This window comes from Papaver somniferum, chromosome 2, assembly GCF_003573695.1.
Source record: "Papaver somniferum cultivar HN1 chromosome 2, ASM357369v1, whole genome shotgun sequence".
Taxonomy (NCBI): domain Eukaryota; kingdom Viridiplantae; phylum Streptophyta; class Magnoliopsida; order Ranunculales; family Papaveraceae; genus Papaver; species Papaver somniferum.
The window spans coordinates 27,935,605-27,961,742 of record NC_039359.1 but is presented as its reverse complement, the minus strand read 5'-3'; the positions used below and the strand labels follow the sequence as shown (position 1 = coordinate 27,961,742).

Here is a 26,138-nt window from a genome sequence, read left to right as displayed (position 1 = left end):
AAATAAATGACATTAAAAATCTAAATTAATTGTCTTATCTAAAATTAATATGTGAATTAATCCGGACCCTTCTTTATATGTCTAAAATGTGGATTGAAAATCTTAAATATTTAGCTCAATCTGGACCATTATTTATATGTCAGAAATGTAATAGAATAACTTAAATATGCATCTCAATCTGGACCATCCTTTATGTGTCCAAACTGTAGATCTCCGTGCATAGGAAAAAACACCATTGTCCCTTATAATATAATAGATATGTATATAAAAGCATACAATGGACCATACCGAGGGCTATAAAAGATTAAACTTACTAAAGAAATATATACATTGAGGAAGCACCTTAATAACACCTACCGCAATTTGATTACTGCAGTAAAATGATTGATGACCATGATAAATTTTACCACAGCAGTGTATCCACTATCCACACATAAGTAAAAACAAAATACTTCAGAAACCAAGACTAAAAACCCCCCACTCTAGCTTTGAGGATGTGAGTTGTAGTGATGTCCAAAACTCTCCGTTTCGTCTAGAATCATTCAAAGAAAAAGTTACAGAGAAAGGTCAAAAGAAGGAAAAATTACAAAATTCTCAAAAGACGAGACAATAGATGCTTATAAGACTTTTATTAACTTGTATATCCATATATTTTAAGGTTTAATAAAAAATTATTTTATTTATTTGAAAATTGTGTTTTTTTTGTCTTGTTCTACTATAATTGGTTTTTCTTGCACTAGAAACAACATTTTTTGTTCCTAATGCAAAGAATTACCGTTTTCAATGTAATAAAACAAACAAATCTTGTTTCCAATGCAAGAATTGTTGCTTTAATGAACCTTAACATGTATAAGGGTATACAAGTTAACATGACCCTATTAGAAGAAGGAAATTAAGGTGATATTCATTTTGTACTTTAGAAGGACTTTGCATCTCTGGCTCAGTTTTGGCACCATCTTCGTGCTAATGATGAGTCTCGGAATATATCTTGCACTTTAAAACTAAAAAAGAAATTGCAGACGCACTGAAACTGCCAACCCTTACAAGGATCAAAGTTATCCTTATCCAAAATTTCCACAAAAGGGAATACACAAACACGTAAAGAACGTGTGCAACTAAGAATATAAGTTTCATTGACAAAGGGTGTCAGGGGATCAAGTGTGATATATTTGCAAGGTTCCATTCAAAATGAAAGAAACCCTAACCTTATATAAGGTCAGCCAGCTTTCCATGATATTTTTTCTACAACATGCATCCTTGATTTAACTTTTACTTGCCCATGCTACCAAAATAATAACAGAAGGGAAATTTACTTGTTCAGCCAACACCGACACCATTTAAAGTCTGTCTCTCTCTCTATATCCATATATGTTGGTGGTGATTAATAAATAGATTCCTAAGCAGTTGAGTCTCTCTCTGTTGTGGTGTATAGTTGTGTTGCTATAAATCCTGTCTCATCTACCTGATTTAAAGCAGAAGAAAGAAGAAAATCTATTTAAGTTTTCTACTTCTAAATTTTTGTTCAATTCATTCTTCGCCTTTTCTCATTAAGTTTCAGTTCTCAGGTTCTAAAATAGTAATGTCTCATATTATATTTTTACAGTAGCCACCAAAAACAAATGATACTACTCATCTGTTACTTCTCAGCTTTGATAATACCATTTTAGGGTTTTCAGCCACTATGTGTTCTATTTTACTTCTCTGAACATTCTATCTATATCAGTGAACTAGCAGTTAAAAGGGTTAAATCTTTTCTTTGCTAAAATTGATCTGTTTTTCTCTCTTTGTACTTGAGTTTTCGTTTTGGTTTGCTTGAAAAGTGATCATCAAAACTTTTAGTTTCGAAAAGCACAAAAATGGCTGACATATTGAGTACTGTACTTAGTTCTCATTATGTTACTGAATTTTTCATCCTTATTAAGCTCAACCTTTCTTACATACTTTTATGTTTGGTGCTAGCAATGTTTTTAGCGAAACTGTACTCCATGGTTAAACGTCGTAATATTTACCTAGCCGATTTCGCTAGTTACAAACCCACTGATGAGTTAAAGTGTTCCCATGAAATCTTCCTTGAGCACTCGGGCTTGCTAGGAATATTTTCTGAAGAAAGCTTGGCTTTTCAAAGAACGATCTTAGAAAAATCGGGTTTAGGACAATCCACATACTTTCCAGAGGCTATGTGGGAGCTTCCACCAAACCCATGCATGGATAAAGCAAGAATAGAAATTGAGACGGTTCTATTTGGAGCTATCGACGAAGTTTTGAACAAAACTGGCATCAAACCTTCTGAAATAGGCATACTTGTTGTGAATAGTAGTCTTTTCAATCCTACCCCATCGTTGTGTTCAATGATCATAAATCATTATAAGCTCAAGAGTGATATTGTGAGCTACAACCTTGGTGGAATGGGTTGCAGTGCTGGACTCATTTCTGTAGACCTTGCCAAACGGCTCCTTCAAGTACGTATTTCTTGGATCTTATACTCTTATGTTTAGATCTTTTTATTACCATTAGATGATCATGATGAAAGACTTTGGATATATATGTATCTGACCTGCGCATAATTAAGTTTGTTTTGGTAATTCTTGTTAACGTAAGTTTTCATGAACGTCATTGCATGCATTTAACTTTGTAACTTGTTCCTTAAAACTATAAGAAGTTGATTTGTCATTCTATGCATGATTTTAATTTGTGATCTTTCTGTCAACTACTTTTCGTGGTTGTCTTCTTTTTGTTCATGATTTAATAGAATCATAGTCATGTTTTTTCCACGAAGACTGTTTACTCGTTTGACGTTTACGTTAGTTAGTCCCACCGCTGATACGCATTTGGTACATCTTGTTGAAGATGCGATACTGTATGAGGAGATCTCTTAGTAATAGGATGCATGCATATACTGATGAAAAGAAAAGAATTGTTGCGAAACTAAATTACTAAAGTACACAACATTTGATTACATGATTCTAATTCCGATTTTTATTGTTGTAAATATTTATGTCAAAAACAGGTGCACCCAGATTCATGCGCCCTAGTAGTAAGTACCGAAAACATTACACTGAATTGGTACTGGGGAAACAAAAGATCAATGTTGGTATCCAACTGTCTATTCAGAATGGGAGCCGGAGCTGTATTACTATCAAACCGAACATCTGATCGTAGCCGTGCTAAATATCAATTAATCCACACCATCCGAACACATAAAGGTAATGAAGATCGTGGATACAAATGTGCTTATCAAGAAGAAGATAATACAGGAAGTGTGGGAGTTACATTATCCAAAGATTTAACATCGGTTGCTGAAGAAGCTTTGAAAAGTAATTTAACAACTTTGGGTCCCCTTGTTCTTCCAATTGCCGAAAAGGTCAAATTTGTTGTTAACTACATATCAAGAAAATGGTTATTGATGGAGGTAAAGCCATATGTTCCTGATTTCAAGCTAGCTTTCGATCATTTCTGTATTCATGCTGGTGGTAGAGGTGTTCTTGACAAAGTTGAGAGAAGTTTAAACCTAACTGAATGGCATTTAGAACCATCAAGAATGTCATTATACAGATTTGGAAATACTTCAAGCAGTTCTTTATGGTATGAACTTGCTTATTCCGAAGCTAAAGGAAGGATCAAGAAAGGTGATAAGGTTTGTCAAATTGCATTTGGATCAGGGTTTAAATGTAATAGTGCAGTTTGGCATGCTTTAAAGACCGTCGATCCTGCAACGTTAAAGAGCGCTGATCGGAGATCTATTAAGAACGCTTGGATTGATGAGATCGATAGGTTTCCTGTTGATTTGCCAAAGGCTTGATCTCTTTAATGGGTGCATCGTTTTGATGAACATCATCATCATGCAATTATAATAGTATAGGAATGATGATAATAGATGATCTTAATTTGGAGAACTGTAAGTGGGTTTACGTTGTGTGTGAAAAAAATATCTATGGTTGGGTTTTTTTTTGATGCAGTTATGGTTGGGTTTGGTACGTAAGGAGCACTAGTTACTGTTTGCATGCATTATTTTAGTTGTACGTACTTGGTTATCTTTATCCTATTGTTATTATAAAATTATTATAAGTTTATTTTCACGGAGGAGAAAGCACGGATATTGTCCTTGGTATTGCGTCCTTTCTCACAATTTTACTATTTTGCTACTTTACATCAATTTTATTGCAAAATTTTGGTGTAAATACAAATTATAAAGTAACAGTGTAACTAGACTTCTAGAGTTGTTGCATGCTTTGTTTTTCTTTTATTTGATCGGTTGGCATCTGCATGCTCTCTTCTTCAAAAAAGAGCAACAACACGATGCAAGTAGGGTTTTATTTTCGCAATATGCATTGCAGTCACCTGATAATAAAAAATGTTTTATGCATTGCAGTCACCTGATAATAATAAAAAAACTGATATCACAGACATACTACGCGTGTGATCTTAATGATGTAGAGATTGTAGACACAAATATGGGTGTAAGTGTTGTTCACACAGTTAGCCATCTTTTAAAAGAAAAATCATTATAATTTTTAGTAACTTGCAAGGAAACTGCAAAGTACACTATACGACTGAGTTCCAATAGGTGTTCACATGACTGGTTATGCATGAATGATGTTCGGTGAGGCAGTTGAAAAACTTAATAGTTTGATAGAAAATTTAGCTAGACTTGGATGTGCACGATTAAGTACTGAAAGGATTCATGGAATTAAGGGTGTATAGTATATATAAACAACCAAGTACTTTTCTTACACATTGACAAGATCCACTTATTCAATGTTTCACTCTTTATTTTACTATTAGCATCTACTCGTGGTCGGATCAAAATTTTAAAATGCAAAATGTTAATGAAAAGCAATAACATATCGAAAGAATAAAGGGAATTTTAATAGAGTGCCACACTTCCTATTTCATGTTTAAGAAAATGACACCGTTTTTTTCAAAGTTTATTAAATGCCACATTCTTGACTTTTTTCGTCATGTTTTTTTGAGAAAACAGTTAACTGGCGTTAGTATCCGTTAGTGCATATGTGGCATTAAATCAGCAGCGTAAAATAACATTAAAGCCCCTGAATCAGTAACTGGAACGAGTTAGCCAGTGATTGAGCAGAGAGTTAACTCGCGACTCGGTGCAGTCAAGAAAACGAGTTAGCCACTGCATAAACAAGAATGCTACAAAGAACAATGCAAATCAGAAATGCATCTGAGAATATGTAAAAATTAACTTGAAAAGACAATTAACATGTAATCTGAAAATTAGTTCTAACTAATATCATTTTCATTCATAAAGCAAGATTATCCCATCAAAATAAAACTTATTTCTGGTACATATACATGTCCATACCAGAATCAGTGTCAAAAGCAACCAAAAAAACTAACCATCAATTAGATACTTGTCCACAACATATCTAAAACAAACAATAAAGCACACACACTTCTACTTCCTAGTCTTCTTAGCCTTGGTTTGCTTTCCCTTTGTGACAGAAAGATGTTGACTGACAGATCCAATACCAGCAAAATTCTGACTGAAATTTTGATTATCTTGTGTAGATCCATGAGTGTTAGGTCCTGCTACTGGTCTTCCTTAAGTGCTAGGTCCTGCAGATGACTCACCAACAAAAAATGATGTACCTCTGGATCTGTTCACCTTGGCTTTACCCCTTGCAGTGCTACTTTCAGGCTGATCTCTATGTGTGAAGGTGCAGTTTGCAGCATCATACTCAGTGCTTGGCTTGAATCCAGTTTGGTTTTTACCAACATCACCACCAGCACAGGTTCTCTTGTTGTGGCCAGCAATAGATCCACATTTTCCACACTTCCTTTTCTTCACCACAGTTTCAGGTTCATCATAACTTCTCTTCCTCTTCTTTGTTGGTCTTCCAGTTTTTCTCTGATAAGGAGGAGGGTTTACGTTGACGTTCATGGTTTCCTGCCAGAAGAAGAGAAACAAATGAGAAAGTTAAAGTAATGAAACCTTAAAGGGTTTGATTCTTAAATAGGGAAAAGAGAAAAATAAATAACCAATATCTTGAAAAGTAAATGCACCACTTTCAATAAAATTTATAAATCTACCTTATCTTCCCATAACCATTCAGTTATGTCTTCTAAGGGTGTGACAGCATTTGCATATGTGGTCCTATAATACTCCACAGAATAGTAAGGAGCACAATAACTGTTCAATCAATAAAACAAAGGTGTGTCAGTGTACAAGGAACAATAAATAATACAAACCACTTACAAAAACAAAAGTAAATGAATAATACAAAAAAAGTAATTGAATAATACAAACCACTTACTCTTTCCAGTTTGGCCTCAGCAGTTTCAATGCACATACAGCATGTTGACAAGGGAATCCCCTTAGCTGCCATTGCAAACAAGTGCATTGTTTGTCTATAATATTCACTGTGAATATTTTCTTGGTGATCACATTAGTTACCAAATAAACTTGTCCAACCACACTGCCTTCTGTATCAAACTTTCCAACCAAGTCAAGCATCTTATTTATCAATTTAACAGCAGCAGGGACCAAACAATTTTCATTCCACTTAGCAAATTCTTCCCTTCTCTTAAATAACAAACCCATGACTAACTGACCATACATCATGCCTAGTTGGATTATAGGTTTATCTCTCATATTAGAAGCCATGGAATTAAAAGATTCAGAGAAATTGTTATTCATATGCTCACAACAGCTAAGGGGATCAAAATAGGCCCTAGACCAAGTACTTGGATCTTCTTTCCTAAGATATTCACCAGCATCAGCATTTTCTTTGCATATACTGTCAAAGTGCTCCTACATTGCAAAACAATCACAATTTTATATATAACCTACAAACTAACAATCAAGAAACACAGGGGATTTTAACAAAAGAGGCACAAACCTGAAAATGCTTTACTTTGTATGCTTTGCATGCATTCCACAATGAGCTGTGCAAGGTTGGTGCCTTGTAGTATTTCTTGAAGTTCTTGTATAAGTGCCTGCATATGCAAATAAAGAGTTAGTACTTCTTCAAGTTCTTGAACCAATAGAAAAACACATACACAATGTAAACTACTGTAAAAAACACATACCTGAAACAATATCTAACTCTTGCACCAGGGAAAACCTTAGGAACAGCTTCCAACAAGCCTTTCTGCCTATCGGAAATAAAGGTAATTCTGCCAGCATGATGTGCATTGATTGCTGGAGCCAAATCCTTGAGGAACCCAGTCCAGTTCTCCTTAGTTTCACTCTGACAGACCTTAATGCCTAAAGGCACAAGATTATTCTGACCATCAAGTGTTGTTGCAGCCATTATAACACTACCACGCTTTCCAGTTAGATGGCATGCATCTAACCCTATGACTGGTCTTCCTGCTTTCTGAAATATATGGTATATCTATGTTACGAGTAACAAAAAAGTCTCTTGCACTACAAATAAGAGTTTTGATTGCATTTAAGGATACGAAATCGTACTAAAATTATTGATGGGAGCAGTTTTCAGCTTCACGTGTACTACAAAGTTGGAATAAATTGAACATTCAATTCTCAACCTATCTGACACTATTGCCAACCGTGAAGCTTCTCATGTCACTCATGGTTAGATCTCAGAAAGGACACAGTCTGTCCACCTTATCTCACTTATGATCCACAGATGGAGAAATAATTCAACGTTGCCAAATTTGAGTTTATTTTTTTTGATCGTTAGGATTCAATGGTCAGGGGAAGTTTTCTTTCCGATCTGCTTATAAGGGTTCCAAGGATTGAAATGCGGATTTCTCTCTCAGAAAAAACAATTCAAATGCACATTGAGTTGTACTAAACACAAGATAAAAGTTAACAATATCCAAGTTCGCGCGTTGGGTAATAATATCAAGTTTGCTCAAGTATTACAAGCTTATGTGATTGAAGATAGTAATACCGAGAAAGGGAGAGATGTATCCGTCGAATAAAAATTTAGATGCTTTCGTGTAAATCATCAGATATAGAGTAACAGAGGGCAACGTTTTCCCATATATTAACTCTCACCTCTGATACGATTTTCCAAGTTTTACAGCTAAGAGATTCGATAATGTCTAGTCTACCTCAGTGTACTACTCTTTGGTTGTTGTTGGAGTTAGTAAATTTCTAAACAATGGCAAGTTCATTCGATTGGGTTAGATGAACCAAAAGGACATCATCAACCATACACCAAAAGGTCTTCTAATAGTCTTCTCATTTTGTTTTTTATTGAGTGTACATTTATGAATATTAATTGTTTGGTGAAAAAGTTGTTAATCCTAACTATTTTTTGTTGTTAGCTTTGAATTCTGATATCTACTACTTATCCTACCATCAAATTCTGATCCATATTATTTATTCTTCCGAAATTCTTCTCAATTTTTGACAAATATGGTTTTCACCATGGAAAATTACAGTAAATGTGTTACTTACATAACATATAGTCGATGTCAATATCCGTCCTCAAAGTTCTAGTCTTCTAGACCATATCAGTACTAGCCAGGGTATGATCCTTGCGGTAATGACATAGGCTATGGCTATGATTGTGTATTTCAGGTGTGCTCATGCGCATTCAGGTCAACTTTGGCCATATTTCTTACTCATTTTTTTTTATCAAGGCCATATGAACTAAAACATCTGAATCGCGCCTGCTTATGGACAAACATTTTAGATGGATGGTTAAATGTTGGTGCTGTTAAGAATCCAATCTCTCATCTAAGAGCGGAAGCAGAACGAAGAAATTCTTCTTTTTACTTTTTTCTTTTGGAAGCATACAAGGAAGAAGTTATAGGAGGTCGTGGGAGACAGAGGACAGAGAAATGAAGCCAGGAGAAAACACAGTAGTGAATTTCAAACTGGAATGTCTTCTTCTTTTTTTTACGTAAGCTGCAAAAGGATCATCTCCCACAACTAAGCCCACTACGTAATTTATCACATCAAAGGTTACCATGCAACCCAAATTCAACGCAATAAGCCTACTGCTAACCGAGTCGATGATAATAATCTTTGAAACATTAAAAAAAAAAAAAAAGAACCAAATAAGATTGTGAAATAGCAAAATCAGATTACCCCTTAACCCAAATTTCTTTTAATGGCAAATCTGCCCTTTACGTATTAGTGTTAATAATATTGATTAGTGATTAAATATTTTGTTTAGTGATTAAGATAATTTTCAGAATTAGAAAGGTTGTTTAGATGATTCTTTTGATCATGGTTTGGCGAAACAAGTTGAGGTTCGACTCACATCTATGAGCCGAATCTACCAATTTTCCGGAGTTCGGCTCACTGAATCTGTTTACTGCATGCGCCGAACCTATAATTTTCAATTCCAACCCTTTTGCTAGACACTAGTTCGGCTTATATGAAAGTTTCATAGTAAGCCGAACAACATCCTGAATAGCCCGGAAAAAAAAAATTACTGGTTCGGCTTATATTTCGAAAATCGTATGAGCCGAACATCAATTTGTTATTTTTTGGGTTAAAATATTGTTATTGGTTCGGCACATATTGAGAATATCGTAATAGCCGAACCTCGTAAATGTGCTAGGTTCGGCACATATTATGATTATCGAATACGCCGAACCCCTATGCATCTCTATTTATGACTAGGTTCGGCTTGAAATTTCATGCTGAACCGTTCATATACACTTACAGGAAGCTTTTGTGAAGAACAGTTCGGCTAAAAACGCAACTCAATTTTGAGCCGAACCCAACACTGTAACCGTCATTTAATCGATGAAAAACAACAAATAGGAGATTGGGTTTGTAAAACTTACTTTCTTATCCTCATTTCCGGAGTTGGAGATGCAGTTGGTTCAATTTCTGGTTCAATTGGTGGTTGATTTTCAGTTTCTACACCTTCATCTTCAATTGGTTCTTCTTCTTCAATTGATGGATTAGAAGACGATTTTGTTTGCCTAGTCCCTGCTTTTCTTTGTACGAGTGGTTGAGTAATCGACGATTAAATTTTTACGAATCGACAATTAATCACGATGATGAATTATTTTTTCGCAGGAGGGGGAAGAGTTCGGCTAGAGTAGGAGGAGGAAGAAGAGATGTTAAGGGAAACTGATTTTGATTTTTTAGAAAACTGATTTTAGATTTTTGTATTAAGGGTATATAGGTAATTGAACTACCCATAGGGTACCCCTTATAAGGTCACCCAAGATGGGACTATTGTTTTGTATGCCTAGAAAGATTTAGGTATGCCCAAAATCAGGGTTCAAAAAAAAAATATAGAATTAGAATCTCATCAATTGCCCCTACGAGTTTTAATCACCATGAAAACTCAAATCAATAGTCCAGAACCGTCAATTTTAGGTGATCCTGAATTCAAGATATATATGGAAACATGAATTCCACTCTGCGGGTAATGGCTTGGCCCAGTGCTCCCTCCTCCTAGTGCTGAAGGAAAGACTTGGCAACTGAAATTAGAATTTCAAAGAAACCCAACCTCGTCGAACATATGATCAGCAGTACAGGAAGTAATGAAAAGGCAATACTACATTAAAACACTAGCTAACCCAAGTAAAATTGAAAATATGCAACACCAGGAGAAACTCTCAAGTACTGATACAATACACCTGATCAGCCTTGACTTAACTCAGGAAAACATCTTCATGGCATCAAATGGCTGCAAAGACAGCAATATCAAAAGTGCCATTACAATTGCTTCTGCTACATGCCCCAAATACCTTGAGCTGCTGCCACTTTGTTGTTGGGTTTAGATGTCAACTCAAACAATATCCTGGCGAAGCTGTCAGACTGCCGGCTATCAGAAAAGAGGATTTCAGAAAATGCATTCTCATAAGCTAGGAGGAGAGCTTTATTTTGTGGCTCTCCAACAAGGCTCTCAAGTATCAGCGCTGATTTCCTGCATACTTCATGTACAGGATGAGGAGTTCGGATAACTTTCAGAAGTCGATCAACTGCCCTAAAAATAAATATAAACATAAACAAATTTCAGCTACGTAAACTTCTCAACAGAAAACTATGGAAGCCATGTGATTGAGAAAAAAAATCTCACCATCGCTCACTTGCAAGCTTCAGCCTGCAATCCATGTTAACTTCAGAAAGGTTATAGAGAGCCCCAACAGCTGCTGCCTGTGCATCTATAGCAGGCACGCTAAGAAGATCGACTAAGCGCTTATAGATCTGCAAAACAAATCAGTTGGTCACTAACATTATGTAATATATTCAGCTGTACTAAAAGGATGTAACAGAAAAACTAATGAAACTTTAAGCTGTAACATAATAGTGATGAACTATGAGCGTGAAATAGTTAAACCTGTGGCGCAAAGGCAAGAAGGAAAGGTTCATTGTCTGGGTTTATTATCAACCGGCCTAGCAATTCAGCAGCTGCACAATTCCACGTCTTTACAGAAGAGCATAGGATCCCCATGATGGCTTGAACTGCGCGTTTCTCGCTGCTTGTCCAGAAAACGATAAAGATATTAAACTTAAGAACTAACATAGAATGTGGTCGAAAAAATCAGAAAGAAATGTATTACGTTATTTTGATATAGGATGGCTTAGAGGAGCTGAAGATGCGGAGGTCCAACAATGGTGCTAAATTCACGATTGTCTCAAGAGCATTAGTTACGAGCTCTTCATCCCCTGATTTCAAACAGCAACAGATTAGAGGTCTATCAAACCATAAGTACTTGTCAAACATCTTTTTCTGGAAAATAAGTAGTTACCAACGCCAACCTATTATCTGTCATTATATTTCAAGACGGCTAACAAAAAATTTATCAGTAATTCAGAAAAGTTTCATAGGCAGTAAAAGGTGATTCTTTGGCAACTGTTCAGTTTACGATGTTATTCAGTTATTCAGTTATTCCGTTATATTAACAGATTTCTCTCTGAATTTAAAGAGACTACTGAAGATTAATAGTATCCAATAAGGAGATGATGAATGGGTTAAGAATTGAAATTGCGACAAAAGCAGAAAGCTGAGACTCAAACAACCGTTACTTTGGGCCCGTAGGGTATCTCTTCCATACCACGAAGTAGGCCAGGACATACATGTTTTCCTTTAAACATACTTCACAAATTGAACAACCCACTGAACTATGTTGTCAAAGGCGCCGCCGAGGCGCCAAAGTGGACTTATTTTTTAAGTGGGCGCCACGCAGTGGAAAATAGGATGCCACTTTCAAAAGGGGCGCCCCAGCGGCGCCTTTTTGGGCGCCCAGGCAAAGGCGCCAATTTGTTGGGCGCCAAAGTGGCATTTTATGCTAAAAGAGGAAAACAAATATTGCCAAAATATTTGGAAAATCTTTTTAATTAAGTCATACATTAATATTTTAAAACCCTAAGTTAATTATGTTAAGAAACAGATCATCCTAGCTGTTTTTGTTAATTACTTGAACAATAGTGAAGGAAAAAAAATCTTCCCAATTTTTTTGCAACTCTTTTTCATTAAGATTTACAAGCTAATATAGAAGATCCTAAGCTAATTATCAGTTATGTCAAGTGCATAAACCTATGTGGGAATTATTGTTCTATGCTGCGGCTTCGCCACGCCTCGCTGCGGCTCGGGATTTTACACCTGACGCCAAGCGGCGCCTTACGCCCATAACAACATAGCCACTGAATAACTCAGAAATGAACTAAGTGAGACAGTTTACAAAGAGGATCCGAACTTTGACAATACGCCAAGGTTTTTATCTTCCTTGGTATGGTTTGTAGAATTCGCAAGTTCCCTAACCCCCCCTAGATTAATTTCATATGTAAAGGAATCAACAATGAAGTCACCATGAGGTGCTATTTAAATATTTTATATGTTTCTCAGGCGTGCACGATACTCTCAACAGAAATGATGTGTAAAAAAGATCTTGGCCACTGGAGGTAATGGCAAATAGATAGAAGTAAGGTTTTATTAGAGACAGGGATCTCTCACCAGTGTTGTGATCTTCCACGCATTGAAAAACTGTTTCTAGGCAATGCCTATGTTGGGCCATAATCACCTCGTTATCAGGCATGAAAGAGAAGTTACGAATCACATTTGAAGCAGCAACAGCACATTGTTGTTTTTCTGAACGACCTTCCTCATCCAGATTAAACAAGCCATCTTCATCGAACCACCACTCTGTGGGATGATGGCTCACCATGCTCTTCTGGCTTGATGCCTCGGGATTGGATGGAACAGAAACCGATCTACCCCAAAAGAAAACACACCATAATGCGTATAGAGTTAGTGAGGTTCAGCAAGTTTGAATTTCAGATTACATGGAGATTTGAAATTAGCTTCAGGGTTACCCAGGATGTGAGGGAGCATCAATCACGCCCAACGCCTCATACTCATTGCCAAACCCTGAAACTGGGGTGTTTGTACCCAACGTTCTGACCCTAGGTGCCCTTTGAAATTCTCTCGGTAGAGCCATGTCACGCCAATCATCTATCTGGTCAAACCAGGGGAACATTGTTATTTTGAGTAAGATGCTAGAAAGCCCTATGTACGAGAAAACTAAAGGAACCCCTATGTAAAATATTTGATAAAATCATTATTGTTTTCTTTGATGACTTTTATAGGAATTATGATCCAAGTGCTGTAAATTGCAATGTAATAAGAAAGAACCCAATCTACAAATGTAGGTAAGCATAAAAGAGAATATATTAGTGATACCCACAACTTGAAGAAGAGCATCAAGCAACCCAGAAATTTTAGCCAGTGGAGTGGTATCTCGTCGCATTTCGTCTTTCTCTTTGAAAGAAAGCAAAGTCAGAGTGTTCAGCGCCCATGTCAACTCACTCTTCAGCCCACTTTGAAGTGCTAGGACTATTCTTTTGTTGTTTTGTTCTGAAAAAAGAAATCAAGTTCATTGGAAGAGAACTCGGACAGAGCAACTACTAGTACATATATGTCTCACTATATGAGCTGAGCTGACTCAAATGCAAACTCTTAGAATCCGATCCTAGAAAAGAAATAACTATACATAGCAAGACAGACAGCAATATAGTTGACGAGATCAAGTTGCTTAAACTAGAAGGAAAAAAACAGCGGAAAAGATAGGAAAAGGAAAGAAACTACTAGGAGTATCACACTAGTAAAGTCCATGTATAGCACCCAAGAAAGAAAAGTTGTTGCCACTTTCAAGAATCAGCACTACAGAATTCTATACATCTGATATTTCTCAAAGCATTCATATCAAGCACCCAAAGCAACAATACAGTATCCCCCCCCTTTTAAGGCATTGACATATTCTTAGAGACTAGAAACAGTTCCTTTATCTCGGATGCATCACTGATCTTCAATAAGCTAGAAAGTAAAGATCCAAAAGGCTTTTGCTACATATTATAAGGTAAATTTCAGACCAAATTCGTCCTTAAATTAGGCTTTTGCCACTAGCAATTTCGTCAAAAATTTCATAGAAAAATATTCACCAGAATACCATGTTATGTACAAAACCCTAATTACACAAAAGCAATGTATATGACATGATAACGAAGTCATCAAGACAACGTAGTAACAAAATCATGGTCGTTAGACTTATATTAGACTAATTTTTCACAAATATTGGGCGAAATTAGGGTTTAGAGAGGTAGAGACTGACCAGCAAACGAGCTATGAACTTGAAGAGAAGGACCAAGGAGACACTGAGGTGCAACAGAATCAGCTGTAGCTGAAGAAAGACCAGTGCTATTGTTCACACTTCCAAAAGGACGTCCTCTTTTCGGTGTTTGAGTGGCGGAGCCACCACCAGCTCCGCCTAATTTCCCCTGTTCCCTCTTCTGCATTATTCCCACTGTCTCTGACTCTCTCGCGTCTCTAGTCTCTACCTGTTAGATAACCCAACAAAACTCGTTAAGGGCACAACACCAAATACCATATCATAAAGTTTGAGCCCGCAACAGTTTGAGTGTTGCTTACACAGTTACACTTCATCCATAGTTCTGAATCTGATTCCCCCGATTCACATGGGATTTTTATTCTTGGTAGTTTTTTTTATAGGCGTTCGGATGCAAAAATATTCACCCCAACCTGTGCTGCACGCATGCTACATTTTTCGAGCTGTGTCCGCATCTGATGCGTGTTGAACACTGGATGCGTGTGAAACGCTGACATGATTCGTGTCCGACGCACCTATGCACGGGTCCCACACACGTCTAGTTTGGACGCACTAATGATTCGGGTTTGACGCGTTTTTTTCTTTTCAATTTGATTTAAACTTTTTCCTTTATTTTTACTATAATTAAGTCTATCTTACAAAAATAAATGTGTTTTGCCTAATCTGATGGCTCTAAATAGCCTTTTTCTCTGATCGGCGGCTGCCATTCTTTCAAAAATGCAAAAGACAAATCGTGACTGAGAATGAACCCTTTTCTACGATCTCATCCGACGTCCCAGATATTTTCTTGCATCAAGTCCCCTCTTCCGTTACAAAACCCATCATCACTGATATTTTCTTGTAGTTAATCCCCTCTTCGGTTACAGAAGTAAATTATGGCACTTCTTCAGATTGTTCTCTTCCATTAACAACGACATGATTTGCGCCTCCCTTTGATTCATAAACGGATAGTCAATTTGATGTGTTAAGTTAGAAGATCTACCTTTGAAAACTTCTTCGGATTGTTCTCTTCCATTAACAACGACATGATTTGCGCCTCCCTCTGATTCATAAACGGATAGTCAATTTGATGTGTTACGTTAGAAGAGATACCCTTTGAAATGTTTCTCTATATAAAACCTCAACGGAGGTTCATCTTCCCAGGTTTCTCCATTTCTTTCAATCGCATACTGATCAAAGATTTAATGGGGGTTGTAGTAGTAGTGGTAAGGATGGTTCGAACTCTAAGACTTGTGAAGGTGAAGGATTTTTAGATTTATAAAAATTATTTACAAAAATATTGACAAATTGGTAGAGAGGTACTGGGACTAGGATTCCGCCAAATTCATTTCTTAAGGTTCAAATAATAATTCTTTTATCAATAATAGCTCGAAAAATATATTAAATATATCGACTCTAATTTATTGCCAAGATAGATTCTCAAAATATTAGGTGTAAATGTTAAGCATGGGACATCAAATCATCTAAGCTAAGCATGACCCATCAAATCAAATCACAACTAATTAATTTAAATCATAATTTCAATTAAAATTAATGCAAAAGTCATGAAAAGAATTAAATATAATTACCCAAGTGTGAAATAAGGCTTCCTCCATCGCCCCAGTGTTGGGGTTTAGCTCCTCATATTAATCATAATCTCAAAATACATGTGTAAAGCTCAAAAGTTGATTAAAGGGAGTAAAACAATTGAACAGAAAAATCGCAACAGAAATAACTGTTGCAAAGGCGCTGTTCAACCGTTACAAAAGGAACGATAAAAGATGAAGTGTCGTTGTCGCGCGTTGTAACTACGACTGTCAATAAACGACGGTTCTTGCAAGTCTGTTCTTCGTGTTCTTCATCTTCATCACGAACAGCAGCAGCAGCAGAGAGAATTGGTGATTCTTCCTCTGCAGCTTCCTCTCTTCTCCTCCCCACTCTCGACACCCTCTCTAGTAGACCCAAAGAACCTATTTATACCCAACAACATCTCCAAATCTCGCCAATAACTCCAATATAATTCTTCATTATGCGGGCAGTGAATAACAATATTTTCCGAATATTTTCTTACCAAACTTGGAATTTCTTGCGTAAACTTCCTCCCTCCACGCTCCAAATCGATTCTTCACGACCCAAAGTGATGCTCGAGCCATTCCACATCATCAGAACACGTCCATAACTCTCCATGACGCGTGATTATCATCCTCCAGTGCATGCTTGCCCTGTTTTGAACTCGAGAATCAAAACACGTATTACAGCAAAATTTGATCGAAACCACCACCCAAACTTTGTTCCTTATGCCAAATCACATCTTTCTGCCAATTTTCAGCGATTGATTCGCACTCTAACCCATTCATTTTGACAATCAAAATTCTGCCAGTTGAAAACTTCATTTCCCGCCAAAAACACAAATTCAAATTGTTGAAGAAGGTGCCCCTTATCCAGAGTGCTGGGGTGCGAATATCAGTTGGGGTGGAAATAGTAATTTTTCTGGGTTCCTCTGGGACGCTTCTGGTGCATTTTTGGGGTGCCTACGGTACATTTCTTCTGGGTGTAAAACACTGCTTTTTGAGCCCATTTCGCCGCAAGGGATTATTTCTCTAAAATTTCCTACAAGAACACAAAATAACACAATAAGTACTTAATCGAGTCTAACAATACAGAACATTGAGAACAAAATAGACACATAAATGCGTCTATCAAATACCCCCAAACTTATTATTTGCTAGTCCTCGAGCAAATTTATTCTAGAAAGGAAAATCATTTGAACCCCTAGGTGGCCCTAGTGGAGGAGTGTTGTCTCCGGAGGGTTTACCAGAGGTGTATCCACAAAACCTTTACTCTAGACCCTAGCTATCTACGAAGAACCTTGGAAGGCACTAAATAATCTCCTTGGTTGGCTTACAATCACTGACTACAGGAGGAAGTACCCTGATGCGAAATTCCAATTGTTGTACACGAGTTTACACTCAAGCATACTAAAATTCATATACAGTGACAGAGCTCTACTCAGATAGTTGCACTATGGACATCATATTCGGAGTCAAACTAATCATATGGATAGAAAAATGAGATGGAAATAGAAAAATGTAGATGGTTTTGATGTTAACCAAATGATCGATGTTTCACATATCTGTCTGAAGGCCACTGCCAAAATGAACCTATCCTAATGGACTGAGATATCGGTCTGACTAATATCAACACAACTGGCATATACAAGGGAACCAGTGGTCAATAACTTAAATCTAGATCAACAAACTGGAAAATACAAGGGAACCAGCAGTTGACTACACAGAACAATAACCATTTTTTTTAACTTAACGGCATGAATAGATCTTTTTGATCCAAGTGCATGCTTCTTGTCAGCAGATTACACGATAGTTCCCACGGGTCCTGCATTCCACGCTTGCTTAGGCGACGGAAACAGGGAGAACACACACATATTGCTATCCAAGTGTTAATACTTATTCCGATTGGTCTAACTGGTCCGATCTTTTTTTTTTTAGTAACTCAGTCACTCTAATTCACCCTAGCAGTGGTAACAACTTGAATCGTGTGCCCCACCTAATCACTTAGAGAAACATAGTTTAAAATGAAAAAATAAAACAGAAATGAAAAGGGCTCAACGAGATATGGTGCAACTATCATGTTATTTCTAACACCTGAGATCTGTGCTTTTATGAATAGACTCTTTCGATGTTTCCATCTAATCAGATTGGTTTCTCAACTTCTATAACCAAGATTTTCCCATCCACTTAGATTGGTTAGTGCAAACCTTAATAGGCATAAATTTCTAGGCTCTGGAGTTTACTAATTGCAACTAAAAAGTTTCTCCCATACCCCCAAACTTAAATCTAACATTGTCCTCAATGATCTAAAGATGAAATTAAAAGCATGAACAAGGATAAACGGTTACTATTTGAAGCAAAAGAGTTGAGGAAGGATATTACCGTGTTGCATGAGATTGGGTTACCTCCCAAGAAGTGCTAAGTTTAAAGTCTTCAGACAGACTTATAAAAGGATTGGTCAAATCGAACCATAAAGTAACAGTCGAAATAACTGTGGGTCTTCAAAACCAAATAGAGCTGACCATAGGAAACTGCAATGAACCAAGAAAATGGACAAGAAAAGCATGCCCTTACCTAGTTTCCTGAAAACTATCGCTAATTGCGGTTCAGGTTCAGGTTCTATGAAAGGGTCTAAATAGAATATTTTCATTGGCTGCGTTTCTTCAGAGATGGGATCCGAATCACTAGGTCTTAGAGTCTGTAAAAACTCAATTACAAACTTAGAATCACGAAGTAATAACCTAAATAATTGCGGATCTTCTAAGTCAATCAGATATGACTTACATAGTTGACCACAGTAAAAGAGGTGGTCTTCCTTAAGAAAATGTGTCGACCCTAATATCCTAAAGTGATTAGGTTTAGTCTCAAAACTTAATAACCGACACATCTTAAAATCAAAAGTTCCCACAATTGGTTGAAAAGTTTTTGGTGGGAAAACAAAATCAATCTTGGTATCATAGCCTGGGTTAACCACATCAACCAGAGGATGGGTTTCTAACAACTGAGCTTCTTTATGGACATCATTAGGTTCGGGAAAACGTGTATGAAGATAATCTTGTAAGATGGTTGAGGCACAAATTTCAAGTCCTACAGGAGGGTACTTTCTAAGAGTTAAAGCACACGGAGAATGCTAATCACCCCCAAACTTAGAGTTTTCTGTGTCTCTAGAAAGACTAGTCACAACTTCCCTAATTTCTAGGTCATCAGATTCCTGGAAATGGTCAATAGATTCTTATAAGTTGGGTTCATCCTCACTCATTTCTACGAGTTTATCATCTTCTAAGACTAGTGTTTCTAAATCGCTAGATTCTAAAACAGTATTCTCAGGGTAAACTCTTTCCTCTAAACCATCATCACAATCATATAAAGGATTATCATAGAAAGTCTCATAAACTAAGGTTTTAATCATAGTTACCTCCTCCGATTCACTGATAGGCAAATCAAATAATGGATTTTCCAACATACTGCAGGCTAAAGGATCATGAACTACATCGTCTAAAACGGTGGTATCTCTAGTCAAATCCACATCCTTTTGAATAGGTGAATAATTATTAAAATTATTTGGATTTGTATTAGAAACAACACTATCATTATAAAGCTCAATCGGAGTAACAAATTCCTGATCACTATGCCTACATATTTCATGTTCTTCATCAATACTATCCTCATCATAATCATCACTATAATAATATGAAAATGATCGAACCTTATCAAAACAAGTAGTGTTACCAATTCTAACCCCGTCCTCTAAATTAGGCAAATATTCACTATTGATATCAAGGGTAGAATTAGAAACCCTATTTTGGAAATTTAGATTATTTCGAGCAGCATTATCCAACTGTTCATTTTCTGCCTCTAGACGTGCCTGAATTTCACTGAGCATAACACTTATACGTTCACCACTCTCGTTTATCATCTCAGAATATCGTGTACACTCTTCTTTTGAACTATTCATTGCAACTAAACATTTATACGTCCTTTCAATCAGTTGTTGGGTCTCTTCTAGAGATGGAACAGGTTCAGAAATATCATAATCAGGACTAGTTTCCAAAAACGAGTAACCAGTACTACAGTGTTCCTGATTTTCTTGCTCGTAAGACCAATTCGCGTGTGGATAGTAATTGGGCTCACCATGGTATGAACCATAACCTTGAAAAGGTTGGCGTTCCCAACTATTATTCCCACTATGGTCATAAAACTGATGACGTCCATATTCAAATTCAGGTCGATACTCATTGTATTGGCTTCTATCATACCAGTTCGACATTCTTAATTGCAAGGGAATTCTACACAACCACAAACAAGGCCGACTCGACTCTACCAAAACAAACCTAAAGATTTCTAGCAAACAAAAAGCATGATGGCTTCACTTAGATTGTTTTCTAGACCAGCTTCTATTCCTTCGAAAAGGAATTCGTTACAATTTGAGCACACCCCTCTGGAATCAATCCGAGCTAATGTAAGTTGAATCGAGGAGAGGGAAGCTTAGTAGAGCTTTGATACCCAAGGCCTCACCGCATTAGAAGGCGGCGCAGCCACGCATTCAACTCACAGAAACCATCATGAACTTGGAAGTGTGCTTAAAGAGCAACCAATATTTTTCGAACGAGTTTCCTATTAAGCTCGTTACCCTATCGGTCTTTTTCTATTCCAAATTTTAAAGCTTGGGTTTCCGTTAGGTTTCGTTTTCCTAAGGCGGGCAAGAAGGGAGCGGTGATGAAATCCGAACTATTATCTTGTATTGGCCAGGCCTTGCCCTTTACTAGGAATTTAAAAACAGTCCAAATTCGTCCTCAATCAATGAATCACCTTAAGGAATACATTAACTCGCTTACAGGAGATTCGCGAGTGTTTCGACGGACTTGCCTCCCGTACCAGACGAGGGATGAACCATTGAAGTCGACTCGGGCCACGACTCCTATGTCATGTACGAACCCGAGGAGCCGAGACGATATAGTAATTGTCGTCCTTCCCTGCACACAGTTTATATAATTTTTTTTAATAATACCCTTCCGTAGGGTTAAAAAAAGAATAAAGTCCAATTGTCCAGAATAAAGTCCAAATAAAAAGTCCAAAAATTACAAAAATTATGAAAAATAAAGCCTATTTACAAATCCTAAAAAAAAATTATGTCTTTTTTTTCTTCTCTTTTAGCTTTTAGCTTTTAGCTTTAAGCTTTTTGTTCCCAAGTCCTTAGTATTCCACTTCGAACCTGTAAATCAAAGACACAAAAAGAAACGTAAAAAGGAACAAATAATAGTAAAAAAAATAATAAAAACCTAAAAATTCTACCTAAGCACAAATCCGCGTCGGCGACGCCAAAATGATTTTAGATTTAATGGGGGTTGTAGTAGTGGTAAGGATGGTTCGAACTCTAAGACTTGTGAAGGTGAAGGATTTTTAGATTTATAAAAATTATATACAAAAATATTGACAAATTGGTAGAGAGGTACTGAGACTAGGATTCCGCCAAATTCATTTCTTAAGGTTCAAATAATAATTCTTTTATCAATAATAGCTCGAAAAATATATTAAATATATCGACTCTAATTTATCGCCAAGATAGATTCTCAAAATATTAGGTGTAAATGTTAAGCATGGGACATCAAATCATCTAAGCTAAGCATGACCCATCAAATCAAATCACAACTAATTAATTTGAATCATAATTTCAATTAAAATTAATGCAAAAGTCATGAAAACAATTAAATATAATTACCCAAGTGTGAAATAAGGCTTCCTCCATCGCCCCAGTGTTGGGGTTTAGCTCCTCATATTAATCATAATCTCAAAATACATGTATAAAGCTCAAACGTTGATTAAAGGGAGTAAAACAATTGAACAGAAAAATCGCAACAGAAATAACTGTTGCAAAGGCGCTGTTCAACCGTTACAAAAGGAACGATAAAAAGCTGAAGTGTCGTTGTCGCGCGTTGTAACTACGACTGTCAATAAACGACGGTTCTTGCAAGTCTGTTCTTCGTGTTCTTCATCTTCATCACGAACAGCAGCAGCAACAGAGAGAATTGGTGATTCTTCCTCTGCAGCTTCCTCTCTTCTCCTCCCCACTCTCGACACCCTCTCTAGTAGACCCAAAGAGCCTATTTATACTCAACAACAGCTCCAAATCTCGCCAGTAACTCCAATATAATTCTTCATTATGCGGGCAGTGAATAACAATATTTTCCGAATATTTTCTTACCAAACTTGGAATTTCTTGCGTAAATCCTCCCTCCACGCTCCAAATCGATTCTTCACGACCCAAAGTGATGCTCGAGCCATTCCACATCGTCAGAACACGTCCATAACTCTCCATGACGCGTGATTATCATCCTCCAGTGCATGCTTGCCCTGTTTTGAACTCGAGAATAAAAACACGTATTCCAACCAAATTTGATCGAAACCACCACCCAAACTTTGTTCCTTATGCCAAATCACATCTTTCTGCCAATTTTCAGCGATTGAATCGCACTCTAACCCATTCATTTTGACAATCAAAATTCTGCCAGTTGAAAACTTCATTTCCCGCCAAAAACACAAATTCAAATTGTTGAAGAAGGTGCCCCTTATCCAGAGTGTTGGGGTGCGAATATCAATTGGGGTGGAAATAGTAAATTTTATGGGTTCCTCTGGGAAATTTCTGGGACGCTTCCAGTGCAATTCTGGGGTGCCTACGGTACATTTCTCCGGGGTGTAAAACACTGCTTTTTGAGCCCATTTCGCCGCAAGGGCTTATTTCTCTAAAATTTCCTACAAGAAAACAAAATAACACAATAAGTACTTAATCGAGTCTAACAATACAGAACATTGAGAACAAAATAGACACATAAATGCGTCTATCACATGCTCTCTCACGACTATTAGGTAAGTACTATTTTCACGACTATTAGGTAAGTACTCATCTTTCCTGATGAGTTTCTTCGATTTTAATTTTGTTTCTTCCATATCTTCAAATGATTTTTAATTGTGATCGGCTTTGCTGATGCATATCATGGATTTGATTAGTTTCTTCAATTGAAATTATGTTTTTGACTCTGTTCAACTGATTTTTAATTATGACTGATCCCAAAGCAGCGGAGCAGTTTCTGACTCTTCAATTCATCATTTTTCTCTTTTCAGGAAAGATGACTTATAATGTCCATGCAATGGAGCAGTTTGTTTGTCAAAGAAGATTTGCATATATCAGTTTGTTGTATTTGAGCTTATCTTCTCTATATTCATGTTGAGTTTTGGTGTGTCGTGTAACTCTACAAATAATCATAAATCAATCGTAACATTTCAACTGAATTCAAAGTTTGTTAAACGATTTTGTAAACTTCAGCCACAGTTCAATTACTTTGTTGTAAATCACAAATCTCTTTTAATATCTGGTGATACCGACAGTCATTTTTCTGACTGCTTTAGAGATTTCCTTTGATATCTAAAGGTAAACATTGTCGATGAAACTTGAATCTTATACTTGCAAAATGCCGATGTCGCACCACAATATTTTATCTTCCTCTCACAGGAGTATGCTCGGCCGACAAAGGAATTATGAGTTCCTCTTCGTATTGTTTTCCCACTTATGCTTACTTGATGCGAGGATATGTAACTCATCCTGAATCCGAGTACTACTTTAAACCGAGTTGATATGTTTCCCTGTAATTATTTTCTTTTGTAGAGTTCACATTATGTTGTTATGTATCATGGATTTAACCATTATAACGAAATTCTAATCCCAAACATGAACTATATGCTTAATAGTGAATGATACTCATGGAGCATTTTCGGAGATAAGTTCCATGGATTTTGGCTATAGCTATGGCTAATAGGTACTGTTACGAAAGGTCTTTTCCTAAAGGCTGAAAGCAGGGTTTCCATGTTGACAGCTTCCAATACGGGGAGTAAAATTCTTGGTGTTGGAACCTGGCGTTCCCAAGAGTCCTTCATGTCAAACTAGATGAAGAAGTTCTCCGAGAAAGTTTTAGGGACTTAAATTAGAGGTCTAAACTTATGTCTACTCTGCATTTTCGGCACCATATCAGGTACTTTGGTGTATATACACTTATTACAAGTGATGTTATTTTTTTCGTTCAAAAGGTGATTGTCGGGAAACTCAAATTCTTTTTTCTTTTAAAAAGTAATTTTCGATGAAGATGTTGTATCTATGTTGGGATTAAAGGTTTCAAGCATGTGTATTTTGCTTTGTAGTTAACCTGAATGGCACACGTGTAAAAAAAACGCTTAACGGCTAATAGCATGCGTAATGGTTGGTTTAGAAGTGAAACATTTCATACAACTTTAGCAACAAGCATTTCATACCGATTAGTAACTGAGGTCAAGGAATGAAGTTCTTTTTTAAAAGGTATACCATTATCATGTATTCCCAAATACAATTCATTTCCTAAGGTTGGGGGTAGACAACAAAGTCCTCAAATATGGGAGGCAAATGAACTCACTACTATCTATCTGTCAGTAGCTTCTTTACTTATCTATAAAAAATAAATATTAAGTTCCAAATTTTCGGTACATGTATACAATTCATATGGATCAGTTGAGAATTCCATATTTGAAGTCTCATATCATATGGTATTTATTTGTTTCTTTTGTTGCTCCAATTTAATCCTGCTAAGCTACTGTAAAAGCTTCATGTACGAGAAGTGAGTCGTCCAAGTCGTATCATAATTCCTCCTGAGACCAATTAAATATTACGAATCAAAATTTGCATTCTGGAATCCAAACAAAGTGACAAATCCCATCGACTCATGTAAGATTGACTTTATTGTTTGACTCATTTTACGAGACATAGATATTGATTGAATTTAGTCTCCAGAATTATTTTTTTTGCTGGATAAGCTTATTCTCACTTTATCACATTATTTTCAGGATGCTAATGAGGCGTCAAAGTCTCTTAGTAAAGCTGACGAATATAAAAGGTACAATTTAGTCGCCTTTATTGATGAGTATATTTCTAGCCTTAACTTGATTGGCTGCTATTATATTCTAACTACGATAAATCGGTAGGAGCGGATTATAGGATGAGTCTTATTGGTGCGAGACTTTCAGATGATATCACCAGCATCAAGTGAAAACAAATGTTAGTCGTATTTGGAAATCATTCTAAAAAATATAGCTGTCAGATCGAGAACGAAGCTATATTTTAACAAATTTTGTATTACGAAGGTAAATCATATTGTTTTTATTCGTCGGAGCTTTAGTCAGACATTTTAATTCTATGGAAGTATGTTTTTTGTTTAAATGAATTGACATCAATCGAACAAAGTTTACCCAGACAAAACGTGCATTTATGAATGAAACTGAACTGAAATTTTGCTGCAGGATCCAACGGTACCAACGAAAAGGAAAGTCAAACGACAGGTAATATAGACTAAAACGACATAAATTATTCATATTACAAACAACTGAAGGAAAACTTTACTGCGTGTATTAGCTGAATTCGGTTGGTTACGGGAAATCATACAGTAGTGGGCAGAACTGGAGTGAGTGAATCTGAAATGGAATTGGAAGAAGAGAGGAGCGACGAAGTTTTTTATGAAATGTAAATACGTTATATTGGACAAGCGCTAAATTTTTGTATAACCATTACAAACCATAACGGGTGCGTTTTAACTGAAAATCTGCCAATACAATAGCACCCATCCATTTTTGCAACTGTTGTCTCGATTATTTCCCGCTCCATACTTAGTTCAACTGCATGCTTATTTTTCATCTGTTGTTGATGTTGTTTATCAGTCATGAAATAAGGGTAACTTCATAAAATCCATGATTTTTATTTGATTTTTGTTTTTTTATTATTTAATTATCAGGGGGTGTGCAATTAACCCAATTTTTGGAGTGTTTTAGAAGATTAAATTTTTATGGCAATGACAATTCTTCTTCTTCTTGAGGGTTGTTAAACTGACAATTGTATTTGGATTTTGGAAATCGTTTTTATAGAAGCTTGAAAGTGAGAATCTTTGTACCAATTCAATCTCGGGTATCAAAATTGATGTCGTGAATAGAATTTAATGTACAAATTTAGTGAAACACAAAATTCCTAGAAAATAAGTTTATTACTCG

General features: G+C 36.5%; 3 protein-coding genes across 5 annotated transcripts; 1 reads left to right on the top strand and 2 right to left on the bottom strand.

Annotated features, from left to right (window-relative positions):
- The first annotated feature begins 1,610 nt into the window (after window positions 1-1,610).
- On the top strand, window positions 1,611-4,094 carry LOC113347205 (3-ketoacyl-CoA synthase 2-like). Its single transcript, XM_026590812.1, has 2 exons — window positions 1,611-2,459; window positions 3,008-4,094. The coding sequence occupies exons 1-2, from the start codon at window positions 1,857-1,859 to the stop codon at window positions 3,797-3,799; spliced, it is 1,395 nt and encodes a 464-aa protein (XP_026446597.1). The 5' UTR covers window positions 1,611-1,856; the 3' UTR covers window positions 3,800-4,094.
- Window positions 4,095-5,220: 1,126 nt separating this feature from the next.
- Window positions 5,221-7,314, bottom strand: LOC113347206. Its single transcript, XM_026590813.1, has 5 exons — window positions 7,051-7,314; window positions 6,861-6,957; window positions 6,276-6,772; window positions 6,052-6,151; window positions 5,221-5,908 (listed from the first exon to the last, which is right to left on the bottom strand). Exons 1-5 carry the CDS (start codon window positions 7,272-7,274, stop codon window positions 5,564-5,566), a joined length of 1,263 nt encoding a protein of 420 aa, XP_026446598.1. The 5' UTR covers window positions 7,275-7,314; the 3' UTR covers window positions 5,221-5,563.
- Window positions 7,315-10,399: 3,085 nt separating this feature from the next.
- Window positions 10,400-14,758, bottom strand: LOC113347204 (armadillo repeat-containing protein LFR-like). 3 transcript variants are annotated; one of them, XM_026590809.1, is made up of 8 exons: window positions 14,518-14,757; window positions 13,594-13,763; window positions 13,223-13,365; window positions 12,864-13,087; window positions 11,470-11,575; window positions 11,247-11,385; window positions 10,986-11,113; window positions 10,400-10,892 (listed from the first exon to the last, which is right to left on the bottom strand). In XM_026590809.1, the coding sequence occupies exons 1-8, from the start codon at window positions 14,699-14,701 to the stop codon at window positions 10,637-10,639; spliced, it is 1,350 nt and encodes a 449-aa protein (XP_026446594.1). In that variant the 5' UTR covers window positions 14,702-14,757; the 3' UTR covers window positions 10,400-10,636. The 3 variants fall into 3 exon arrangements, with proteins under 3 accessions (XP_026446594.1, XP_026446593.1, XP_026446596.1); XM_026590808.1 differs by having other exon boundaries at window positions 12,864-13,120; window positions 14,518-14,756; XM_026590811.1 differs by having other exon boundaries at window positions 10,663-10,887; window positions 12,864-13,120; window positions 14,518-14,758.
- Window positions 14,759-26,138: the final 11,380 nt, after the last annotated feature.